We start from the raw sequence: 21,457 nt of genomic DNA, 5'->3' as shown, positions 1-21,457 counted from the left end.
CATATTCGCACGGTGGGGAACTCCTTCATGCGATCTTTTTGCCTCTCCCTCAAACACCAAGTACGACAGTTTTTTCGCTCTGATACCTCCTCCAGGAGGTTCTCCAAGAGACGCTCTGGTGCATGCTTGGCCACCCGGTCTTCTGTATGCTTATCCACCCTTGCCTCTGATGCTCCAAGTTCTTCAGAAAGCCTCTTGGGTGGGTTGCAGAATGATTCTCATTGCTCCGTTTTGGCCTCGACAGATCTGGTTCCCCTTCCTAAGGTCTCACTCGGTGAATCCTCCTTGGATTCCAGATCCCATTCCTGATCTGATATGTCATCCATCCTGCATATCTCCTCCGAACCTGGACAACCTGAAGCTGACCGCCTGGCTGCTCCAGTTCCACTCTTGATCAGGACTCCCGGTATTTCGTCCCCTGTTAAGGTGATCCTGGTGGCAGCTCATAAACCGTCCACTAGGAAAGTCTACCGCAGCAAGTGGAAACGGTTTTCTTTGTGGGCGGAGCGGCAAGGCCTGAATCCCTTCACAGTTCCTCTCCCTTTAGTGCTTGATTTCTTAACCACTCTTTTTAACGATGGTGCCAGCAGTTCCACAGTCAAAGTACAACTGGTGGCAATTTCACATTATCACATTGGTCATGACTCTAGTCCACTCATGTCAGCCAAGTTGTGTAAAATTTTCCTTAAAGGTACTTTCCTTCTCAGGCCCCGTAAAACAAGCGGTTCCTCCTGGGACCTTTCCTTAGTTCTCCAGGCCTTGACCGCCTTCAACCAGCGCTACGGTGGATCTCAAATTCTTGTCTTTCAAGACGGCTTTTTAGTAGCCATTACATCGCCAAGAGAGTTTCAGAGCTCCAAGCATTATCAGCTAAACCTCCTTACTTGGTCTTTCATCCGGACTGTTTACCTCAGGACCAACCCGTCCTTTCTTCCTAAAGTAGCTTCTGAAGCAAACATTAATCAATCCATTAACCTCCCTGTTTTCTTTCCTAAATATGAAAACAAAGGTGAATACAAGCTTCACTCCTTAGATGTTCACAGGCAACTTAGATTTTATCTAAACAGAACGGCTGGTCATAGGCAATCCGACCAGTTGTTCATTTCCTTTGCTAAATTTAATTTGGGCAAGCCAATTTCTAAAGTTTCTCTGTCTCGCTGGATTTCACAGTGTATCTTATTGGCTTATCAAGCTTCAGGAAGGCCCGCACCGGAGGGTGTACATGCCCATTCAACCCGGTCAGTATCTACCTCGCAGCCTTTAAGGCTAGGATTCCTCTAGATGATATTTGTGCAGCAGCCACGTGGGCTTCATCTCATACTTTTATTTCCCACTACAAGTTGGATCTTGCATCTAGGGGTAGAGCATCCTTTGGCTCAGGGTGCTCGGAATATCCTTCCATGATGGCCCAAGATTCAGGTAGCTGGGGACTCTGTCCCACAGGTTGCAGACAAATGAATCTCCTACTTCAGATTTAGAAGTTATGTACTCACCATAACGTTCCATCTGAGTAGGTGTATTCATTTGTCTGCAACCATCCCGCCCTCCTATCCCCCTGGCCTTTCAGTTTCCTGCATATTATGTGTTACCCTTTTCAGGGTGTTCTTGCTGTTGGTAAACTCGATCTGAGGTCATGAGGGTAGAGCAGGGCATTATGGGTGAGGGGAGGAGCTGAGAGCTTGGATCCATAGCTGGTAAACCATGCCGGTTCGGATCCGATATCGGATCCATAACCACAGGTTGCAGACAAATGAATACACCTACTCAGATGGAACGTTATGGTGAGTACATAACTTCTAATTCTCTGCACTGCCGTTTGGCTTATCTGCTGCGCCCAGGGTCTTCACAAAGTGCCTGGCACCAGTAATTGCATTTTGCAGGCAAAGAAATATTCATATTTATCCATACCTGGACGATTGTCTAATTCAGGCATATAAAGCAAGGACACTCGTCTAAAACATCTGTGGTTTGTAAAAAGATTTCTAACTTGTCTAGGGTACACCATAAACGAAAAGAAATCACAACTGGTACCCTCTCAAATTATTACATTCCTGGGTGCAAGCTTGAATACAACTGCCCAGATGACTTGCCTTACACCAGAAAAACAAATTCAGTTGATGACTTACTTCAAACAGGTGGCCACAAAAACCCAGCTATCTGCAAGACAAATTCTGCAGGCCTTGGGGTTCATCGCCTCCTGCATTCTTCTAATTCCTTATGCAAGACTGCATATGAGGAAACTTCAATGGTACCTAAAAAGCTTATGGAGTCAACATTGTCACAGCCTGGAAACAATGATTCCTAGCATTCCTTGCCTGCAGCGAGAGTCCCTATGGTGGGCAGAGGCCTGCCACCAAAAAAAGGGACTGTCATTCATTCCACCCCCTGACGCCCAAACCCAGACTACAGACGCATCAGATTATCCTGGGGGGGTGCATCTGGCAGGGAGATGCATTCAGGGCCAATGGAGCCCAAATCAAATGCACCTACATATCAATCAGAAAGATGCTAGCTGTACAGAATGCTCTGACAGCCTTCAAGGACTGTCTTCATCCAGGACCACTACTGATAAAGACAGACAACACCACAGTCATGTGGTACATAAACAAGCAGGGGGGGTACCCATTCCTACCTCCTTTGCAGGCTAGCCATGGCATTGTGGAACACGGCCTTGACTTTTCAAATACATCTACAAGCTCAATTCCTGCCAGGAAAGCAAAATACTCTGGCAGACGAACTAAGGAGAAATCTTATGGACCCACATGAATGGAAACTGGATCCACAAATCTTCAGCATGTTGACATGCAAATGGGGAAGCCCAGACATAGACCTTTTTGCCTCACCTCAAAACTATCTGTTGGACAAGTTCTGCTCAAGAATTCATCACAAAAAAGCTTGGAAAGTGGATGCTCTATCCTTCAGCTGGAAAAACCTATCAGTCTATGCCTTTCCCTCTCTGTCTCTGCTCTCCAAGGTCTTACTGAAACTCAGACAAGAAAAAACAAAAATGATTCTGATTGCTCCAGACTGGCCTCGCCAACACTGGTACCCGCTCCTATGCAATATGTTGCACCTTCCTCCATGGTACCTGCCTCAGCAGAACTATCAAATTCTGCACACTCAGCTCCAAACTCTGAATCTTGCAGCATGGCTAATCAACTAATTTCACCAGTTACATCTCTCAGCAAACCTGTGATGGATGTCATTTTGGAGGCTAGAAGGCCTAGTACTGGAAAATCTTATGCTGACAAATGGAAAAGATTCTCTGCCTGGAACCAAGCACGGGGAATAAGCACAGCAATGCCCAATGTTCCTCAGATTGTGCAATACTTAACTGAGATGCTTCACAAGGGCCTATCTTTTTCTTCCATAAAAATCCATGCCTCTGTCATTTCAGCTCATTACAACACAGAGCCTTCCCTCTTTTCTCATCCTCTGCTAAAGCAGTATCCCAGAGGGGCCAAACATTTAAGACCTACCAGGAGAGCACCAACTCCTGCATGGGACCTCAATTTTGTTTTGGAAAAACTCACTCTACCTCCTTTTGAGCCAGCTGCTACTGCAGACCTAAAATTTCTCTCTCGGAAAAACAGTTTTTCTTTTAGCAGTCACTTCAGCTAGAAGGATTTCAGAACGACAGGCTCTTATGGCAGTGGAGCCTTTTATTGTTTTTTACTCGGACAGGGTGGCTCTCAGGACCAGTCCATCCTTTATGCCTAAAATGGTATCTAGTGTGGCCTGTAATCAGACCATTAATCTGCCAACTTTCTTCCCAAATCCACAGAACAAGGGTGAGCAGATTCTGCATTCATTGGATGTACACAGACAGCTAAGATTCTACTTAAACAAGACAAAATCTCTAAGAAAATCTGAACAATTACTGGTGGCATTTGCTGCAGGGGCGGAGGGAAAGGCTATTTCAAAGCAGACTGTTTCCAAATGGATAAGACATTGTATTTGTTTTTGCTATATGCACCATGGTAAAAGTATCCCCCAGGGGATCAGATCTCATTCCACCAGGGCTGCATCTACTTCTGCAGCCTTTGTCAGAGGGTTCCTACCAGAGACATTCTAGAAGCTGCTACCTGGGGCAGAGTTCATACGTTCACCAAACATTACCATTTACCTCTCTTCTCCAAATCCAGAGCAGGCTTTGCCACTGCTGTCCTGCAGGGCCTTATATCTGGTCCTAATGCTATATAAATCCATCCTCCCAACCATAGCTTTGGGAATCTACCCAAATGCAATGACTGCAACAGTGAAACACAAAGAACATAGTACACTTGTGTACACTTACCATAAAGTTAGATGTTCGAGTGTATTCACTGTTGCAGTCCTGGTTACCCTCCCTCCAGCCCCCTGCTTTTTCTCTAACTATACCTCTCATTTCTGTTAATATCTTTAAAAGCCTTTTTGGTGTATTTGCTTTTGTTTGGAGGTGTACGTTTTGTGTTTTTCATTTTACATATATATATATATATATATATATATATATATATATATATATATATATATATATATATACACATATATATTTTTTTTGTTCCCCATTTGGGGGGCACCTGACATCTGGGGCAAGAACAACTGATGTAATGGCGTCGGCTGCATGTTTTATACCCCTGACGACTTGACGTCATGGAAGAAGGGACAGCAACCGGCGCAGGACCCGAGACTTTGTTAATCAGGCTGACTGAGGGCAACCTGCCAGCAGATTACCCAAATGTAATGACTGCAACAGTGAATACACTAGAACATCTACATTTATCGTAAGTGTACACAACTGTACTTTGAGGTCTGTGCATGCAGGCATCACATTTTAGGCCCCTGGTTTATGGCCCTATATGTGACGTCCCACACACCTACAGCAACCAGACTTGAGCTTTTGTATAAGAACTGACGTTCGGGTCACCTGAGGTGGAGAATCCCACACTAAAAATACTGCAACATGGAAGAGAAGAACATCTATGGTCATGGTAAGATTTTACACAACTGTTCTTTCTTGTTGCTTTTATTGGAGATGTAATTTCCTCCTCCTTGTGTACTGAGTTAGCTGTCCTAGCAAGTCCACCCCTGCAGCTCCTGGACTGCTCTTTGATCCTGGGACATCTGGATCATAGGGCTTGGCAGCGTACAAGAACTTTGTTCATTTGGTGTGTTTTTTCTTCATCTGCTTGCTGGGATTTTCCTCTCTGTAATTTCTGTGTTGTCAGATTTGAGTTTTTATTATCTTTGCAGCTGAATTTCTCTCTGAACTTTAAGCACAGACACAGTTTTTGTTTTCTGTTTTGGTTTCTGATGAAATTTTCTAACTCTGGTTTCCTCATTTGGAAACTTGCTGCATGATTAGATTTTCACCAATGTACTAGGCATTTATTGGTCATTTGTGCTCAGTTCTGTTATTGCTGTGTCTGTTAAAACCTTTGTTGTTGTGGTTGCTTAGCTTTGTCCTCAATTTTTGTATTTATGTAAATTTTACATCATCTATTTTACATTGAGATTGTTGTGAAGGATAAGAAAAAAGTGTGTGTGTACTTTATGAATGAAGACTTTGTGATTATTACATTTAACTATGAAAGTGAACTGGTCTATAGTCCCTTTTCAGCTGCAGCCAAAGCAAGAAGGCAGAGACAAAAACGGTCATAACAAAGAATACAAGTTGAATTTGCTACAAAATGTAAATAGCCACCTTGTTGAATGCAGAATTGGTAAATTACATTGGTTCAACAAGTGTATAGGTAATACTAGAGTTGCTGATTCATTAATTTGTTTGCATCTTTGTCTGATTTTTATAATTCATCTAGAACCTTCCTTGGTGGTGTGTGGATTTTTGGTATCGTATGTAGTTTGAATCAGAGATTCTATCATTGTAAAGGTTTTTTTGTGAGTTTTGCTTGGACTGTCTGGATGGTCTTTCAGCATTGATGCAGGTGGTTTGTGTGAACTAAAGGGAGTTGGACTAAGTACATTTGTTAGAAGTATTAAGACTGCACCTTCACACCTCCATTTGTGACAGCACATGTTGCTTTCTTGCTAATTTATTTTGCATATCTGGCTGTTTTGATTGGACTGCAGTATTCTGTTTAAGTTTTGTCTACATTTGTGTTATGCATGTTTTGTCATGCTTGAGTTTTTAAGTGCTTTGAGCATAGATACTTAAACTTTAATATGAATGTTCAGGTTCTTGTACAATATATTAAGATGGAAATTAAAGGGATGGCACTTCTGTTTGTGATTTCCAAGCACTTAAATGTGATTAAAAGTTTACAGACCATTGTAAAATGTATTAAGGTAAATAAATTAGAAATTAAAGAATGTCCCTTATAATGTCCTTCCTTATCACTGTTGCATTATCCTTTGCTCTAGGAATATCCTGTCAATAGCTGAATGTCTAGTGAGAGTACCAAGGACCTTTACACTTTCTGATCACTGTATGTCAAATGTATGTTCTACGTGCAAGACATAAGGTGCATGTGTGATGTACGAGCATTTAAACCTCAGACGTTTTGCTGCCAGTCCAAACATTACATTTGTAATCGGTCTGCAAGCCATTCACCGAGTTGATTTCTGCTACCATGCCTTCTAAAGATAAATGTTGTATTGGGGTCTCTTCATACTCCTTTATTCTTCCATTTACCATAGTTTGTATTATTTATTTATTTGATTTGACATTTGTTCACCGGGGAAAGTCCAATTGGGCCATAACCCATTTTCAGTGGAGGCTTGGGAGAAAAGTATGTAATCCAGAATGGGAAAATGTGAGTGCGGGTGGCAGATTTCCCATAAAGATAGAAAGATAAACATGAACAGTAATGTTTTGCTTGGATACTACCCACAGCCATAAGCAGTGTGAGATTTGTCAGGCATTTATCCCTAAGACACTCCACAGTCCTCAGTAATTAACTCCGCAGTCATCTTTCATGTATTTCCATTTATTGGAGAACCAGTGGTTGAAGCTTTTGGCTCGGGTACCTCGTCCAGATTCATCCAATCCAACATTCAGTCCCATTTAAAAAGAAATCCAAAAAGGCACAAACTGATCCTGCTGCTCTTCAGCCTCCACTGGACATCTCTGTTGGGTTGGGTGAAGAAACCAAGGACCATCCTGTGCCCACTGTCAGCTTTCTCTGCCATGTAGTTGGAGGCCACTGCAGAACTTTCTACCTTCATGTCAGTTGAGGCTGTGTACATCTGGTGCAGATATGGATGGGGACCTATGGCTGGTAATTTCAGAGGGGCCTAGAAGCATTCCCCGAGTAATTGTTATGGAAGAGGTACTGTTACTAAATCTAGGCAGGGATCTGAATCTCCTAGGTTTGTTAAAGTTGATGATCCATTGAAAAAGGAGCATAATACTAATCTTATGACCCCTGTGGCTAAGGATTAACACAGAATGGTAAGATTTTACTTGGTGGGGGCTTTTCAGTGCTCTTAAGGCTCTTAAGGCCCCTCCAGGATTATCTGTTTATATTCTCTGGTTTTCCTCTCCTTCCAACCCCCCTAGGGACTGTGATTCCACTGATGAAGAATTGGACTCCAGTGAGTAGTCATTGGCTTACTCCTCTCAGATCCACTGTCCCACTCAGGTGGCTCTTCATTCTATTAAATGCAGTTATGATGCTGCTGATGATGATGCCTCCTATGGGGCAGCTGTGTCTGGATCTGTTATGAGGGGATATTTTTGGTTACGCCTCCATGCTTTGCCTGAAGAAATCAAGGCCAAGTTATTGGATTCCCCTGTAGACAACCAGAATCTCTCTGACACTGCTGCTACTAAATTGTTCAAGACCCTGCAGAATAAGGGTTAAGTTGTGCAGGATTTGAAACTAATCTTTTCTCCCATTCCCAAATTTCAAAGAAATTATCCTTCTAAGAATTCCATTCTTCATAGGCAGCATGAACAGACTTCTAGGGGCAAGGGAGCTGCTAGAATTTTTTTTTCAGACAAGCCTTCTCAGTGTTCTAAGGGTAAAAATCCTTCTTTCACTGATAAAGCTGCTTTTGTTTGATATTCCTGTCATACTCCTTGACCAAATTTCTCTAACCCTCTGGTTGACTGTTTTCCAACAGATGACCATGGATGCTTTGGTACTTTCCATTGCCAAAATATTTTTTTTATGGTGCGACAGTCCATTCCTCCATTTTCTGGCCTTCCTCAGTCACCTCCTTGTTATTTCCCACATTTTCCTTTAGTTCTTCAGGATCCTGTGGTACAGGGAACCATCCAACCTTTCCCATTCTCTCAGCAGGGAACAGGCTTATTCCATGGTGTTTCTGGTTCCCAGAAAGTAGGGGGTTTTGGAGGCCCATTCTAGACCTGTCCTTTTTCAACAACTTTCCCATGGTTTCCTCTATTATGTTGTCTCTTCAAACCTTTTTCTGTGTTGCTTCCTGAAGCCCTTGTATCCCCGGATTTGAAGGACGCTTACTTCCACATTCTTGTTCACTCTGTCTTCAGGGAGTTTTTACATTTCTGTTTCTTTCTCTCTTATCAGTTATCTGCTTTGCCTTTTGGTCTTTCTACAGCTGCAAGGGTCTTCACAAAATGTCTGGTCCGTGTAGTAGCCTTCCGCACACTTCAATAACTTCAAATATTCCATTCTTTGGCCAACCTTTTGCTTCAAGCTGCCTTTCCAGCTGCTCCTGCTTCATGTTCTATACTTCACTGTGCTGTTTCTGCATTGGGGAGGGGGGGGGTCACACTCAGTCCCAAAAAGGCTAAAGTTGACATACTCAGGACCAAGTGTTTCTGGGTTGCAGGATTCAGACCATTCCAATGTTGGTTTGTCTTCCACCCCTAAGATCCTCTGTTTGACTGCTTATTTTCATTTTCCCATTTCCTTTTCAGTCCTTCCTGTAAAGGACTTCCTCCGAGCTCTGGAGTGCATGGCATCCACCATTCACTTAGTTCCCTTTGCCACACTCCACATGAGGAAATTTTAATGGCTTCAGCACTTCCACCCCCTGGAGTATGTTTCCTGTTGTGCCTTGTTTCAAGCTCAAACTCCACTGGTGGATTTGCCAGACCTCCTTGAATCCATATCTGCCTTTTCAGGTTCCTCTCCCTGCTCTGGAGCTGTAAACAGATGCTTCTGAACACAGTTAGGGAGCCTCGTCCAACAAGGTCCAAGTCCAGGGTCTTTGGTCCCATTAAAAACTGGCAGACCAAATCAACATCATGGAGATGAGGGCTCTTCTAGCTCTCCAGGTGTTTTGGTCCCTTTGGGTTCCAGATGGTGTAAAGGTATATGTTTTTTTTTTTTTTACTGATAATACCACAGTTGTATTTCATCAGCAAACAAGGGGATACAAAGAATTACCTTCTTTGCTGACTGGCCCATCAGGTTTGGGGTTTTGCAGTCCACCGTCACTTTGCCCCTCAGGTGGTCTGCATTTTCTTATAGCACAGTCTTGTGTCTGACGCTTTGAGTAGGTCCAGGGCAAATCCTCATGAATAATGATGCCTCACAGGAATGTTTCTGAACATTGTACGTCAGTGGGATACTTAGCAAGTGGATATTTGTGTCTCCCCTCTGAAAAGACAACTTCCGCAGTTCTGTTTGAGTGCCAAGTCGTCTGGCTTGGAAAGTGAACATCATGTCTTTTTCTTGGAAGGTTGTTTTTTTTGTTTGCCTTTCCCACTCTTCCTCTAATACCAAAGATCCTGAATGAGATCATATGGGAGAGGCCCAAAATCTTGTTGGTGACTCCCTTTTGGCCAGACAGCACTGGTTCCTCCTCCTGTTTAGTCTGGGCAGAAGACATCCTCACAAGTTACCCCACAGAATGGATCTTCTCACACAAAACAAGGATCTCTCATTCACTCTAACTTGGCCATCCTTCAAATGACACTTTGAGTGATAGCATTTTGATTCTTTTTAGGCATCAGTTTTCTGAGGGCATGTTTCGGGTTTTGCAAGAAGCCAGAAAACTCACTACTAGAAAGTCATATGTGACTGAATGGAAGATATTTTTCTGTACGTCTCAAGCATGACCTGGACCCATTTTCTCTGTGGGTTCCTACTGTCCTCTCTTGCTTGTGTGAGTTGCTAAGTCAATTCTGGCTTGACATATTCGTCTGTTAAGTTCACTTGTCAGCTATTTCCACTTGTCTGCATCTGAATCCACCTCTGGCTTCTAGTTTTGTAATCAAACAGTTTTTGAAAGGTGTCCTTCATATCCAGGGTACAAGAAAGCCTATTCCTCCTCCTTGTGCCTTTAATTTTGTTTTTGAGAATTTGACCCAGTCCCATGTTTAACCTACATTTTCCTCTTCCCTGCAACATTGTACTTGTAAGAGGCATCAACAATACAGTCTTCCTTTGCCAGAAGGGTCCCTGAACTTCAAACCCTTGTGGTAGTTCCAGCTTTTTCACGTTGATTGGGTGTCTCTTTGCACCAGTCCTCCTTTTATGCCCATGGTGGTTAATGATTTGTCCTTCAGTCAGTCCATTCATCTGTATTCCCTTTTTTCCTTTCTCCATAGAATCCTAGTGAGAGGGGTTCTTCATACCTTGAATTTACAGAGACAGCTCACGTATTACTTAGACAAGACAAACCATATTAGTAAATCTGAACAACTTTTTGTTTCCTCTCTTGCCAAGAAATTGGGTTTGTCAGTATCTAAGCAAACGATTTCCATCTGGATTTCTAAAGCCGTTTATTTTTGCTATTCTTTTTATGGCAAGTAGCTTTCTCCCGTTCCTGCTCATTCTACCAGGGCCACAGTCTCTTCTGGTGCTTTTTTTAAAAGGTTTGTATGCTAGATTAATTTTGGAAGCTACTGCTTGGTCTTCTGTTCACGCACTCGCCAAACATTACAAGTTGGTCGTCATTTCTAGGGCTAGGGTGGATTTTTCTTAGGGCCGCCTGTCACTTGTTTTGGAGGCCTCTTCTGTGGCTTCCACCTCCCATAGTTTACAGCAGCTTTTGTACTCCCCCAAGTGTAAAGAATACTGCAGCAGTGATAAAGAAGGATATAATACAGTTCTGTAAGCTCTTACCATAACAATACATGTCCTACTTCTTACTGTTGCGGTGTTCTGTCCCTCCCTTCTACCCCTGTTACTTTTGTTTTCTTTCTGGGCAAGGGATCTTTCTTACAACCTTTTCTTGCCTTCTTCTTGGGTTGCTCAGGTCCTTCTGGGGCACTTCAATTCTAAGGATTAGGCATTCATCTGTTACAAATGTACTTTATGCACTGGATGTAGGACATGCGTCTGACAAACCATACCCAGAAAGGTGTAAGGGCTTTGGTATACTGCCCGGATGTTCGACTGTACTTGGCAGAATAACTCTAGAGTAAAAAATACTGCAACAGTGATGAGTAGGACATCTGCTGTTATGGTAATGTCTTAGCTGTTCTTTCTTGATCTTCTTTTCTGCTAAACTGAAGAGTTAGCAGTCTTCTAGCCATGTTAAAATAGTTTGAAATTTTACATTTATTGCCATAGAGCAACACACATAAAGTAAAATATTTTATTTAACATTGACGGTAAAGTGCAACTAACATCTGATTGACTGTCTTAATGAATGCTCTTGCGCATTGCATGTATTTTAATGTCCTTAAAATATGGTGTTCTCTCTCAATCCTTCAGAAAAGCAGAGCAAATGTTTGGAGAACTGGAAGTATGGAATGCAATATCGGAGCGTGACAGGCTTGAAATATATGAAGATGTCACTTTCTTTTTATCTAAGAGGGAAAAGGTGATAATTATTTTATTCCTTTCAGATTATGTACTTTTTTAGGGAGGGGGCTTTCTGTTTTCATTCAGTGTTTGCATGCATTATATAGTGTCTTATGGTTTTAGAGTAATTGCTGGTATTAGTCATTACTTGTAAATACTTGAATTTGAAAATTATTGGTCTAGAAACTGAAATGATTCAACAGAATTTCACAGTTTTGAGAAAGGAAGTTAGGTGTGTAACTCGGAATCGGACAAATTATTAGACTCAGGATATTTGATCTTTTCCCTCTAACTGCTTGAGCTTGTGAAAGTATTCCATCTAAATGTTTACAAATATGTTGCATCTGTCTTGGGTGCCACATATTCTACTGTATATATAGTTAGACTGCTAACTGCATGGAAAGTGGTTACCGGCAGCATGAAGCTGTTTAGGACTTGGCTATGGTTGGGAAGGAACTCTCTCACTAATAACTAAATTAATTTCTCTGGAGTTCCATCTTTGGTAATGGGATTCCTAAAAAAATAGCTGGTAACATTTGCACATTGTCAGTGATATTTACTTCTCACCATTACCGTATCACCCATTTGAGGATTTTTCTGTCTGCTTTGCTTTTTACAGATAGCTGCACAACACATTTTTTGTCATTTGGTATTGCCAGCACTATTCTTTAAAATGCAGACTGTTGGAGAAGCACTCTCAGGAGGAAAGAAGGGAAAAGTGATATCTTTTTGGAATCTAAAGGTTTCTCTAGGCCTGATCAGAAGCATACTCACATCCCCATTACTCATAGTTGGTTACTGTAATAGTCAATTTGTAGACTTTTTAAAGGAAAACAACGGGATATGCCCTACTTCAACTCAACTTATTTGAACCTTTTCTCCCTATTCCCTCCACCAACAAAAAAAAATTAACAATGCTGCCCTGAAAAACTGTGATTTCCTCTGTTTTCCTTCAATGCTACATTCTTTTCCCGTACTGTATAACTTTCACTTGAAAAAAAAATTCTCGTGCCCTGTAAAAGTTAGCTTTTGGCTCAGAAGCTGTGATGTCACAGGGGCTACAAATCAGCAGTAGTTCCTATACAAGATACCGCCCAGAAACCTACATCATCCCGGCACTATTAGCATGCTATTGTAAAAATCCCCCCCCCCCCCCGCCTCTTACGTGATGTAAGAGATTCAGACCTTCCCACACCTGTAAGGTGTTAAATACTTGCTGCAGGGAGTGAGAACGCCTTTTCCATAGTGCTGTATCCTGCCGAGTGGTTTATCTAGCTGGACATCTGGGAACACGTGGACTCCTTATCCAGAGGCTCCTACCGCATTCAGAATTTGCATTTCAACTCATTTCAACTGTAAGTTTTTTTTTTTTTTTTTTACAGTCTGTTCCCTTGCAAACATGAAACTTCATGCTAAGGACTAAAAGAAATCCTGTTTAAAACATCCGGCAGCATATTTGTGTGTTTTAAACGGGATTTCTTGCAGTCGCTAGCATGAGGTCTCATTTTGTGCGTGTTTAAACAGCTTTTCTTGCAGTCGCTAGCATGAGGTTTGACTTTAGATGCTTTAAAGTCAAACCTCATGCCAGCTTTAACTGCAACAAAAGTGTTGAGACTCATGCTTAGCGACTAAGAAATATGCTGCCGGATGCTTTAAACAGGATTTATTTCAGTCGCTAGCATGAGGTTTCACTTTTAAACCATGTGTGTGTTTTAACTTTTCTTGCAGTCGCTAGCATGAGGTTTCACTTTAGATGCTTTCAAGTGAAGCCTCATGCCAGCACTGCAAGAAAGTTTAAAACACACTGGTTAAGTGAAACCTCATGCTAGCGACTGAAAAATCCTGTAAAGCACCCGGACAGCATATTTCTTGCAGTCGCCAGCATGAGGTCTCATTTTGCTGTGTGTGTTTCAACAGCTTTTCTTGCAGTCGCTAGCATGAGGTTTGACTTTAAAGCATAAAGTCAAACCTCATGCTAGCGACTGCAAGAAAAGCTGTTTAAGCTTCGCACAGCAAAATGAGACCTCATGACAGAAATATGTCGGATAAACAGATTTATTTCAGTCGCTAGCATGAGGTTTCACTTTAAACCATGTGTGTTTTAAACTTTTTCTTGCAGTCGCCAGCATGAGGTTTCACTTTAGATGCTTTCAAGTGAAGCCTCATGCCACGACTGCAAAAGTTTAAAAACACACACAGGGTTTAAAAGTGAAACCTCATGCTAGCAACTGAAAGAAATCCTGTGTAAAGCATCCGGACAGCATATTTCTTGCAGTCGTTAGCATAAGGTCTCATTTTTAAGCTGTGTTTCAACAGATTGGTTTCCATTCGCTAGCATGAGGTTTGCTAGTCAAACTACCAGGTAGTTGTAGCAACTAGTATGCAGCATAGTCTTTTTGTATAGCTGGTGCAATTATAAATACTTTTCTTCATATTTGTGACTTGGTGCTTTTATCCAGTACATTCAGAAAGAGTGACTATGTTTTAGGCAGGAGTGGAAGCTTTGTGTTGCTTCTTTGCAGTGCATAAAACATCATTTTTAACTGAGTTATCTTTACCTGAAAAATATCGGATCATGCTTTTCTCTGTAGGTTAGCTGTATAATCCTTTCCTCGTTTTTGGTAATGTGAATAACTTTTGGATTGCTTTAAGTGAGCCTTCTGTAAAGGCAGCAGGTAGTTGATGACTTTCTTTCAGTCACATTCAGCCTGTGCATACCTCCAAAAATGAGAGCATTTTTAATTCTTTTTAAATGTCAGCATTTCTAAACTTTTAAGTGCATTTCCTTGTATTTTATTCTAGGTTTTTATTTTGACAGTATGATTCGGGAGCTTTCCATCCTTGCTGTGTGTGTGTGGTGGGGCGGATGTTGCTGCTTTCACTCCACATGACACCATAGGATACTCGTGGCTGCATTTAAAGAAGAATACAGCTGTTTGAATTACATTCTCTTGACCTTAATGCTGTTTCAACCCAAGTATCCTAATTTACATCAGATCTGTTGTACATGGTGTTGTAGGACTTTGTCAGACAATTCACCAAACTTCTTAGAGCTCCCTTCTCATCCTGCACTGTGAGCAGCCCTGTAAAAGTGCACAGATGGGATGCTTCATTTTACTCTGGTGTCCCATGTGACAGCTGGCATTCTGAATTTGATCGCCATTTATATGTTATGGGGAGGGAGGACTGAGCATGTCAAATGCTGATGCTTCTTCTTAGTGGATGGCAGGATGGGGTAGCACATCTATAGAAGTATCTCTGTGTAGATGACCAGAAATGGATATGCAGCTTGGGGCATTGGAGAGACTTGCATCACTGCGCTTCTCCCACTCTACAAGCTGTTCTTTGCAAAGATTGAAAAGATAAAATAGCATAAGCTTGCAGATAGCATTGCATCAAGCACTGATTGTATGCCCTTGTGGTTTTTAGGGTTTGGGTAGGGTACCCATTGGAAATTGCTTTTTAAAGAAGGGCTAGACCGTCACTGCATTGTGCCTTGTAGTTTATGTAAAGAATTATTCCACTAATTTGGATACTTTTGAGTTTTGGCTTGACATGATACCTTGTGAAAAGACATGGCACACTGTTTAATTGGTAATGATCTTGCAGATGTTCTTCATCTCACATTGCTGCAGTCCTTACACTTGGGTAGTCCGCTGTCCTCAGTCGGCCCGAATATCAAAGTATAAGGCTGACGTCGGTCAAGGCGCATTTGACTGACATCAGAACGTCAGGGTACAAATGCGCATGACCGACGCCATATCCTCAGTCTTTTTTGCCGCATGGTCCGATGCAGAAGCAGCGTTGCAAGTGCCGTTCGGCGTTCTGAAATTTTTCGAATTCGGAGTTTCAGACCGAGTCAAAGTTGGCTAAGTACCCCGTTGGGGAATATTTTAGTTTTTTCTTGCCTCAGTGGTTTACCGGATGTCAGAAAAAGTGAATAACTGTATTTCTTGTGGGAAACAGATACGCATAGAGATTATCATACTTTGTGTATTCCTTGTTTAGGGCCTGAGCACGACGTTGTTGGGTGTCGCTCTTGTGCTAGATTCAATAAGCGCACTATTAAGAGAAGGTTAGATAGTGCCAGGTTAGTCTTGGAAGCGGTGCAATTATAAAATGCCGTCGGATGCTCCGGCCGCTTCTTCGAAGCGCAAGGACAAAGCAGCTAAGCCTAGGCTAGAAGAGCCGTCCGTACCGGACGCCGGTTCTTTAGAGGTGTTGGTGGAGCCGGTGGTTCCGCCGGAGGTTTCTCTTGAGTCCCAGGGAGAGACTTTGTTATTGCAGGATGTGGCCTCTCAGGAGGCAGGTCAGGCTGAAGGGGCTTCTCAGGTTACTGTACTCCCCTCCCTTCCTAGGGTGGTTAGGCCCTCTCCTTCTGTTTCCAAGGCTTCTCCCAGAGGCAGGCCAGGTGTAGCTTCAGTTGGTGTCGCCCCTAGTTCTTCAGGATCTGTGCCCAAGAAGCATATGCTTAAAATGGCAGTAGATTTGATTACTTTGATTAGAGGTTCTTTGCCCCTCCTGATAAGAGACCTAGGGTGGAACCTGAGCTAGGGAGTTTTGAGCAGGCTTCGGATGTTTCAGAGTCTTCGGCTGAAGACTTGCAGGAGTATTCTCCTTATTCTGATTCTGATGTGGATGATTCTACTCCTTCTGCTTCTCCTCCTGAGGATTTTTTTTTTCAGGGACTCTTCATTCCATGTGGGAGCATTTTAAGTGGGAAGGTCAGGACTTCTCTGATTCCAGGAAAAGGCTTAGGAATTTTTGTTTTACCCCAGCATAGGCCTTTGGCTATACCTCCTGTTCTGGATGTTGTGGAAGATGTGTTTGCAGAGGCTTCTCTTAATCCTGATTCTTTGCCTCCTGCTCCTGTTAAACCGGATAGGTATTACAGGGTGCCTGAAGCTCATAAGTATCTTTTAAGAGTCCTAGGGCAGACCCAGAAACTGTTAGTCAGGGGCCTAAGGGTGTTAAGGCTTCTGTTGTCAAAAATCCGGTTCCTCCAGATAAAGAGGCCAGGGCTTTGGATAGATGGGGAAAGAAAGTTTATACTTCTTCCACCCTAGCTATGAGGGCTTTGAATTGCCAGTTTCACATGTTGAAATACCAAAACTATCTTCTTTCTCAATTGAAGTCTAAGGTAGATGCTCTGGCGGAAGGTATTGAGTGTAAAGAGTTACAAGATTTAGTACATGTTTCTGAACAGGTGGGTAAGCATTCTTTGCAATGTGGTTTTGATGCTGTACAGGCCTCGTCTAGGGTGGCTGCCACTGGGTCAGTTCTTCGCAGGCACGCCTGGCTGAGGGATCAGAATTTATCTGACCATGTTAAGACAAGGATTTTGGATGCTCCTTTACAATCTGATGTGTTGTTTGGTTCTCCTGTTGAGGCAGTCTTAAAGAAAATGGAAGACAAGGCTAAGTCTATGCAGACTGTTAAAGTTTTTTGCAGGTTCAGCCTCCAAGTTTAGTAGAAATTGGCCTACCAAGGGGTGGACGTATCCTTCTTATGATTCCCAGTCTAGGGGTAGATCTAGACGTGGTAGGGGCAGAGCTCAGGGCTCTTTCAGGCCTAGAACTGGGAGTTCACCTGCTCAGTCTTTCGGTGAGGGCAGGGGTCAGTCCTTTCGTAAACAGACCCAATGACCTACCTTTTCAGCTGCCAGAGCCTTCTCGTCTGGCAGCACCTTTGGGAGGAAGGTTGGCACTTTTCAAGGAAAATTGGAGTTTAATTACCCAAGACAGATGGGTATTGGATATCATACACCACGGTTACAGGTTTTATTTCCATACCTTGCCTCCTTTCAAAGGCATGCCAGACGTTCCTCCTCAGCAAAGAATAGAGGCTCACAAACAAATTTCTCTGTTACTTCAAATAGGGGCCATACAGCCGGTCCCTATGCCAGAAGTGGGCCTAGGATTTTATTCTCGCCTGTTCCTAGTACCAAAGAAAGGGAACACATGGAGACCAATTTTGGATTTATCTATCCTCAACACTTATCTGGACATTCCCAAGTTCAAAATGTTGACGTTACAACAGCTTTTACCTCTGCTGGGCAAAGATCATTGGATGGTAACTTTGGATCTCAAGGAGGCTTACCTTCATGTTCCTATCAGACTGAGTTGCAGGAAGTATCTGCGTTTAGGGCTGGGACTTCTCATTATCAGTTCTCTGCATTGCCCTTTGGCTTATCTACTGCCCAGAGTGTTCACGAAAGTTCTGGCTCCAGTGATAGCTTTCCTCAGGCTAAAAGGAATACAGATCTATCCTTATTTGGACGATTGCCTGATTCTGGCTCAAGGAAGGGACGAGCTTCTTCATCATTTGGAATATGGGATAGCAGTGCTAAGATGCCTGGGGTATTCTGTGAACGAAATAAAGTCCAGTCTAGTACCCTCTCAGGACATGTGCTTTCTGGGTGTAAGACTGAATACAGCATCCCAGATGGCCTTTTTGACCCCGGACAAACAAAAGAATCTTTCCCTTTACTTTAATCAATTGTCTCATCAGTCCAGGCTGACTGCAAGGACAGTCCTTCAAGCCTTGGGGTTCATGGCATCTTGTATTCTGGTGCTTCCCAATGCCAAACTGCATATGAGGAAGCTGCAATGGTATCTCAAAAATGTATGGACACAGCACTGCCAGGATCTGGACACTGTCATTCAAATAATACCTTGCATTCAAAAGGAATTGTTGTGGTGGGCTCAGGAATGTCACCTAAACAAGGGACTCTCTGTGACCCGGCCAGAGGCGAGTCAGATTCTAACGACAGATGCCTCAGACAAAGCTTGGGGAGCTCATCTGAATGGAAAGTGGATACAAGACAAGTGGCCTGCCAGACTACAACATCTACATATCAACTTGAAGGAGATGTTAGCAGTCCAGTTTGCATTAATAGCTTTCAAGGATTTACTTCTTCTAGGGCAGGTGTTGATTCTAACAGACAACACAACTGTCATGTGGTACATCAACAAGCAAGGGGGAACACATTCTTATCCTGTATGCAGGCAAGCAATGATTTTGTGGGAGACTGCTCTCAGTTTACAGCTAAATCTTCAGGCAAGGTTTCTGCCGGGAGCACAGAACTCCTTAGCAGATGTGTTGAGCAGACGAATTATGGATCCCCACGAGTGGAAATTGGATCCTCATGTATTTCAGAAATTGAGAGTGTCCTGGGGAACTCCAGACATAGATCTGTTCGCTTCTCCACTAAACCACCAGCTGCCAAAGTTTTGCACAAAAAGGTTTCATCCCACAGCTTGGAAAGTGGATGCTCTTTCTTTCAATTGGAGCAATCTTCATGTGTTTGCCTTTCCACCTCTGCCTCTCCTCCCAGAGGTACTACTAAAGGCCAGACAGGACAAGCCAAGGATGATTTTGATAGCTCCAGATTGGCCTCGACAGCATTGGTACCCATTACTGAGAAGTCTGGTGCGGAGCCTCCATGGCCTTTGCCTTCGATTCCACACCTGTTGTCTCAGGAGGACAGTCATTTGCTCAATGTCAAGCTTCACTCTCTTCACCTAACAGCCTGGCATATTCTGTTTTGAACCATAGTGGGTCTCAACTTCCACAGCAAGTTTTGAATGTTATTTTGGAAGCTAGAAGGCCTGAGTACAAGGAAAGTGTACGCAGATAAATGGAAGAGATTTTTATTTTGGAGTGCAGCAAAGGATTTTGATGTTTCTGAGCCTAATTTAAGTGTGGCTCTTCAATATCTTACTGAGTTACTGGACAAAGGTTTGTCCTTCTCTTCTATTAAGGTTCATGCTGCAGCAATTTCGGCTCACTATGATTGTAACCCACCATTGTTTTCTCATCCTTTGTTCAAGCAACTTCTTAGAGGGGCAAAGAATATAAGACCCCACGAGAGCTCCTACTCCTGCTTGGGATCTCAATTTTGTGTTGGAGAAACTCACTCTACAACCTTTTGAGCCTGCAGCTACTACCGAGTTGAAATATTTATCATGGAAGACTGCTTTTTTGTTAGCCATTACCTCTGCAAGAAGGGTTTCTGAATTGCAGGCCCTTATGGCGGTTGAGCCTTTCTTAATTTTCCATAAGGATAGGGTATCTTTACGTACTAATCCTTCCTTTATGCCTAAAGTGGTTTCTAGTGTGGCTTTAAACCAAACTATTCATTTGCCTACTTTTTATGCAAATCCCCAAAATAAAGGGGAAAAGATTTTGCACACTTTAGATGTACACAGGCAGTTGCTTGATATTATTTGGACAGAACTAAAGGGTTCAGGCAGTCTCAGCAGTTATTTGTTTCTTTTGCTTTGAGTTCTCAGGGCAAGCCTGTGTCAAAACAAACTATTTCTAAGTGGATTGGGTTTTGCATTGCTTTCTGTTATTCCCATCATGGCAAGGAGATTCCAGCTGGGATTAGGCCTCATTCCACTAGGGCTACTGCCACTGACAGCTTTTTAAGGGGTGGCAACTAAGGATATTTTGGAGGCAGCTACTTGGAGTTCAGTGCATACCTTCTCTAGGCATTATCACCTTCCACTTTACTCTAAATCTAGGGCTGGTTTTGCCACTGCTATTTTGCAGGGCATTTTGGCAGCTCCTGCTTCTTTATAGTTTTGCCATCCTCCCTTACCTCTGCTTTGGGATTCTACCCAAGTGTAAGGACTGCAGCAATGTGAGATGAAGAACATAGTACAGTTTTGTACCTACCATAAATGTAGATGTTAGAAGATCCACATTGCTGCAGTCCAATACCCTCCCTCCTTCCCTCTGTGGTTAGAGGTTGTGTGGGTTGGGTTGTCAATATGGTGTATATTGTATATATTGTACATATTATTAGTGCAAGGGTGGTTGGTTGGTTGTTTGCTGTCTTTTGGTTTTGACCTTTCTTTTTAGGGTCTTCTGACATCTGGGGCAAGAAAAGACTGAGGATATGGCGTCGGTCATGCGCATTTGTACCCTGACGTTCTGATGTCAGTCAAATGCGCCTTGACCGACGTCAGCCTTGTACTTTGATATTCGGGCCGACCGAGGACAGCGGACTACTCAAGTGTAAGGACTGCAGCAATGTGGATCTTCGAACATCTACATTTATGGTAGGTACAAAACTGTACTTTACAATGTTATTATAAGAAATGCCGACCAAAAAGTGATTCTGAAATCAAGCTAGCATTTCTTTAATTAGTAGTGGAAAATTACACCTAATAAGAAGAGGCATGCCTTCTGCAACCGGTAGGACTTGCTTAACTGACATTAGGGCTGCTGAGTAGAAAAAAAATTTTAAGGATGCCAAACCATTCCCTTTCCAGTCTTGTCACTTGGCCTGCTCCCCCCCCCCCTCTCTGTCTCTCACCAGTGCTTGCATGCTAAGAAAAAGCTTAGTCTGAGGAAAGAAAGGCCCCATGCTGCCTTTTGAAAAACTTTCAACAAATACTGGTGTGTTTTCAAAGCAAGAATAGGCATATTTGTTTTTTGTTCTTCTCCTGTTCATCATCCCTGTTGCATTTTGTGGAAAGTATTTCTCCTTTCTATTAATGCTAGGCCCAGGCTTAGATTAACAAACGCAACATCCTTTTCCATGTTTAGGAAAAGTACTTGTGTATCCCAAAGGTGACAGGTACGTTAGATGTCTGTGCTGCTTAAGTACCCAGCAGGATACCTGCCGATGTTCTGTCTGTAAAGGGTGTAATAATGCAACCAAATGCAGTTACCACAAGGCCATGGAAAAAAAGCCTACTTTACCAGTAGCTTGGCACATTACAGAGAACACCACTGTTCCACTTCTTGGTCGCATCCTCTTT

The 21,457-nt window shown here is 42.7% G+C and overlaps 1 protein-coding gene across 3 annotated transcripts in view; it reads left to right on the top strand.

Annotated features, from left to right (window-relative positions):
• PRPF40A (pre-mRNA processing factor 40 homolog A) overlaps positions 1-21,457 on the top strand; it is a 3,102,395-nt gene that overhangs the window by 1,177,909 nt on the left and 1,903,029 nt on the right. For all 3 annotated transcript variants that reach the window (XM_044074905.1, XM_044074903.1, XM_044074904.1), the window contains exon 14: positions 11,595-11,703. In XM_044074905.1, coding sequence (XP_043930840.1) covers positions 11,595-11,703 — 109 coding nt within the window. The remainder of the gene's footprint in view (positions 1-11,594; positions 11,704-21,457) is intronic.

The sequence above is a fragment of the Protopterus annectens genome, chromosome 6.part0 (assembly GCF_019279795.1).
Source record: "Protopterus annectens isolate FY-2018-M chromosome 6.part0, PAN1.0, whole genome shotgun sequence".
NCBI classification, from domain to species: Eukaryota; Metazoa; Chordata; order Ceratodontiformes; family Protopteridae; genus Protopterus; species Protopterus annectens.
Note: the sequence above shows the minus strand (reverse complement) of the source record. Positions and strands in the feature narration are given on the sequence as shown.